Source organism: Acanthaster planci, linkage group LG14 (assembly GCF_054643075.1).
Source record: "Acanthaster planci isolate LZ-2023a linkage group LG14, COTS_SCS, whole genome shotgun sequence".
In the NCBI taxonomy this organism is placed as follows: domain Eukaryota; kingdom Metazoa; phylum Echinodermata; class Asteroidea; order Valvatida; family Acanthasteridae; genus Acanthaster; species Acanthaster planci.
This window is the reverse complement of record NC_141790.1, coordinates 5890189-5894457: the sequence shown is the minus strand read 5'-3', so window position 1 is coordinate 5894457 and position 4269 is coordinate 5890189. Positions and strand designations below refer to the sequence as shown.

The 4269-nt window shown below is 38.9% G+C and overlaps 1 protein-coding gene across 1 annotated transcript; it reads right to left on the bottom strand.

Annotated features, from left to right (window-relative positions):
* Positions 1–1968: 1968 nt before the first annotated feature.
* LOC147796785 (uncharacterized) lies at positions 1969–2440 on the bottom strand. Its single transcript, XM_087145799.1, has 2 exons — positions 2354–2440; positions 1969–2118 (listed from the first exon to the last, which is right to left on the bottom strand). Exons 1-2 carry the CDS (start codon positions 2438–2440, stop codon positions 1969–1971), a joined length of 237 nt encoding a protein of 78 aa, XP_087001925.1.
* Positions 2441–4269: the final 1829 nt, after the last annotated feature.

Genomic DNA, 4269 nt, shown 5'->3' with positions numbered 1-4269 from the left:
TTTAAATAATGGGCTATGATGTAAATAAGATCAGAAACACAATCAATTATCTATGTTTACATCAATAATCCTGTTTCATATTACTAAATACTAAATACTAATACTATACTAAATTAATGTATACGATAGTAACTTTAAGGGATAGAGTAAACTACTTGTACTCAACAAAGAATAAGGAAAAAGAAAAGGAACAGAATATTTAACAAACGATGACGGAACATTTGAGAAAGAAAAATTATGAAAAAAAGATAAAGGGGAAGTGGCCAGAGATAAGTACATGTCTGTTGAATGACCAAAGTGACAATAAGTTATTTGATTATCAGAATAATGTGATAACAGCAACGTTTTAAGGTACTTTTTGAAAAGTTGCAGTGACCCAAAAGTAGGCATTGGTTTGAGGTAGTTCTATGGAAGAGACCCTTGATTTCTGATAGTGGAAAATAAAAAGATGTTCGTGCTTTGTGGAGGTATAGATTTGCGTTTGACCTTGTGCAATGAGAATGAGAAAAAAATGAGTTTTTGTTTTGAGTAATGAGTATATAGTTAGAGGAAGATTTTTTGTTTCAATTTATACATCAGTACACCAAGGGGTATTTATTCTTATAAATCAATGACTGAAAAGGTTTTGTATTTACTAAACAACAGTGTAAAATGTTCTGTGGATCTAGAGTTATTACTCTTGATGTTATCTTCTTCATATTATACACTTTATTGATATAGGAGGGGTGTTACCCCATGCTAAAATATCATACTTAAGGTGAGGCAGGGACAAGGTACATGTGTTATAAATTGAGAATAAGATATCTAAAGGTAAGTCATGCTTTAGTCTTTTTAGGATGCCTTGGTTCCAAGAAAGCGATGTGAGGACCTTTTGTTGCTTGCAGAAAAGTTTATTATCAATTAGTACACCTAATATTTTACAGGTATCAACTAGTCCTATTTGTGTATTATATACATAAAGTAAACAGTTCATACATTTGGTTTTGTTTAAGTTAATGGATAATTTATTACACTTAAACGCTTAGATTAGATTTTGCATTGTCACCGATTAATAGTGTCAATTGCCTTAGGTAAGTTTTTGCTGCATTGAAACACATTATTGTCATCCATAAATAAAATAAAGGAGAGTATACTTGACAAGTTACAGATATCATTAATGTAAATTTTTGGTTTTATTTTTTTTGGTGGTCTGAATACTACCTTTGACATTGCCATGCCATTATCTGTCAAAAACTTCAAAAACAAAACTGAATTGCTTGATGAGTGGCAGCCATTTTTGGAGACCACAATTACAGGCCACAAGGTGCCTTGGGTGAAAACCACACAGTAAAAGTCTACCTTATCACTGTAAAAGCATTTACGTGTAACAATCACTGATTAATTGCAATGAAATTTTTACCTTGATGACATAACTTTGACTCCTTAAATCTTCATAATAACACTCATATGCTCGAAACCGATTAATTTAACAGACAGTGTCTTTTCTTTAGTCGTGGAACAATGCTATGAGCTTAATGATAATACCATACAATTCTCAACTGCCCTCTTTTATTAAACTCTAACATTGAGCTTGTAGCCCAATAGGTTTTACCCATGCAGTATTTAAACCCCCATCACTGAACCTTTGAAGCATTGCAATCTGATTAATGCCCAAACTAAAGTCTTCATGCAGACCTTAGGTCAACTGCTAGGATGATGATAGTGCTCCTAACAATTCTCGAACTCAATACTTTGCTCAGCTTCACCTTGCATTTCTTCTAGTCACATAACAATAATGTGGCTTAATGATATGACAGTAATAGTACTCATAACAATTCTCGACTGGCTACTTTTCTAAGCTCTCACTTAGAGCTTGCTCAATCAGGGTATGACTTAAAAATTTTTCTGATTTGTTTATGTCTGATTTGAGGCCACCCATACATGTATTCAGCTGCAAGAAACAAGTGGACGGGCCAAAACAAAACGGCTTTAACTGACAAATGTTTGAAATTTACAGGAGGCCTGAATATTGTGGGGTTCATTGTACCCTGCACTCTGAATGGTGACTTGAAAATTAGCAATTAGTCTACATGTATCTGAACCTTCTTTTGATAAATGCACCCCATCAGCAAGAACAAACTGTGCTGGGATGCTGTGATCCCCAGGTGGGTTACAGGAGCTGTGTAGTCCAACTTATTTAACTGCCGTCTTGCCAATGAGTTACATGTAAGTAAGTTTCTGACCCCATCAAAGGCTCTTTGTGAGTTCTGTTTGAGCCACACCCAGTACACAACCCTCAGAAGAATTGCGGACCGCAAGTTATGCGACAGAGTGGAAGGAATAGCCGCAGTGTGCAAAAGCATTTTTTGATTGCCTCCCTGCAAGACCTACATGTATCATTGAATCGACTGATGTTATTTGAACCAAGATGGACAATCACCCACTGAGGTGGTGCATGCATTTATAGGAGACACCGCAGGTGGTGGGGAAAGTCGTGGAGCACTGTTCCACCTTTCCCCAGCTAGAATACATGTATCTCGGTGCTGGTTGTGCCCAGGTCCAACGTTCCTGTAGCTGATGCCCTGACTTTGGCTCGGTGAATAAGGCTGTCCCCAAGGAGCCATTTCGGTTGCGGCCACTCTGCAAAGGTAATAGAAAGAGAACTTTTGTGGGTCTCATTTTACTGATTCAACTTGGGGCCGGTGTCCCCGCCCACTAAGGCCCTGACCCTAACTTACTTTGGCCTTGCATGATTTGATGCTTGAGGTATTCCCCTCTTATGTAGGATGTGAACGCACGACTAGGCCATCTGCCCATGTTTTGTATAACCTCTGCCGAAGCCCCATTCAGTGCTGCTGTGGCAGCCGCTACAATGCGAAAAGAGTGAGTTCCATATTGTTAGGCCACTAGACCAGCATGGCGCTATTTTTTGTGCAAGACTGCTGTGAACTGATAACGGGAGAGAGGTTGATTCAGTAAATTCAATGTCGATCAAGTGAGAACTCGTACGTTGACCCCTCTTTGCCAGTGACGGTGCATTCTCCCACTCTTAAGAGCCCAAAGTACATGTAATCCAAAGGAAAGCAGCTGTGAGTAGCATTGCTGTGGTCTTATGTGATTTGAATAAGTACATGCCATAGAGGAAGTATACACTCACCTGATGAATTTATACATAGCTAACTAAGATGCTGATTGGGTATTGGCTCCATTCATTACTTTACAGTTGAATGGATTTAATAGTGCAGTGTGTGTATATAAGGATGTGTCTCGTAATAAAAGGTTATTGAAGTTCTTGCACAGCCATTTTTTGTGTTTGTTCCATTCTTTTGGTTATTAGTTGCTTCTACATTATAACATTTTGGCTCCGCATCTGGAGGGTTTGCTGGCAAACTTCAACCTCCTCCTTTGTTGCAAAACCCTCGTAAACCTCCGGTGATATGGAAGCAGTGGATCAGTTTGTTCTGAACTGCAATTGGCGGTGATAATGATTTTAGTCCATCACGAAAGAAGGTCCTACTTCTACATTGTCTGGGTGTTGAAGGTCTGAGAATCTTATCTTCATTAGTGGGTTCTACTGACTCTCCTCCAGAAGGAACAGACCCATTTACCCACACCCTGCAAATCTTAGAGAACCGTTTTGAACCAATGCTTAACTTCGTTGCAGAACGTTATTGATTTCGACAATGTGCACAACAAGTCGGCGAGTTTATAGAAAGTTACATTGCTTCATGAAGTGATTCGGCTAAAACCTGTGACTTTGAATCTTTCATGGACCAAATGGTTAGGCATCAAATTGTAGAAAACACAAACAGCCCTAAAGTTCAAGAATGACTAGTTATGGAGGACTTGAATCTTCAGAAAGCAAAAGAGATTGCACAACGAGTTGAAAGCGCCATCCGGGAAGCAAGAACACTTTCTCAAGCGAACAATCCCTTGGTAAATACAATCACCAACCACACTTAAGCACGACCAAGCATGCTTAACTTTATTGGTTGTTACCCGGCCATCTGTCCAATCAGCGACATGATTACATTTGGCCTTGCCCTGTTAGATTAAGCATCCTCCCTCCCCCAGCAAAGGTGGTTTTCGGCCGACTAGCACCCGAAAAACGTATTGGGACAGGAGGAAATGAGGTACACACAGAAACGGAATTGCCACTTGGACATGACTATCTCCAGTGGGTTTTATTGAGTGTAAACTCTCATACACCAGTAAACTTCAGATCCAGTAATTACAATACAAGTTCCAATAATTACAAAACAGGTTATCAGAAACCTACAGATTTATTTG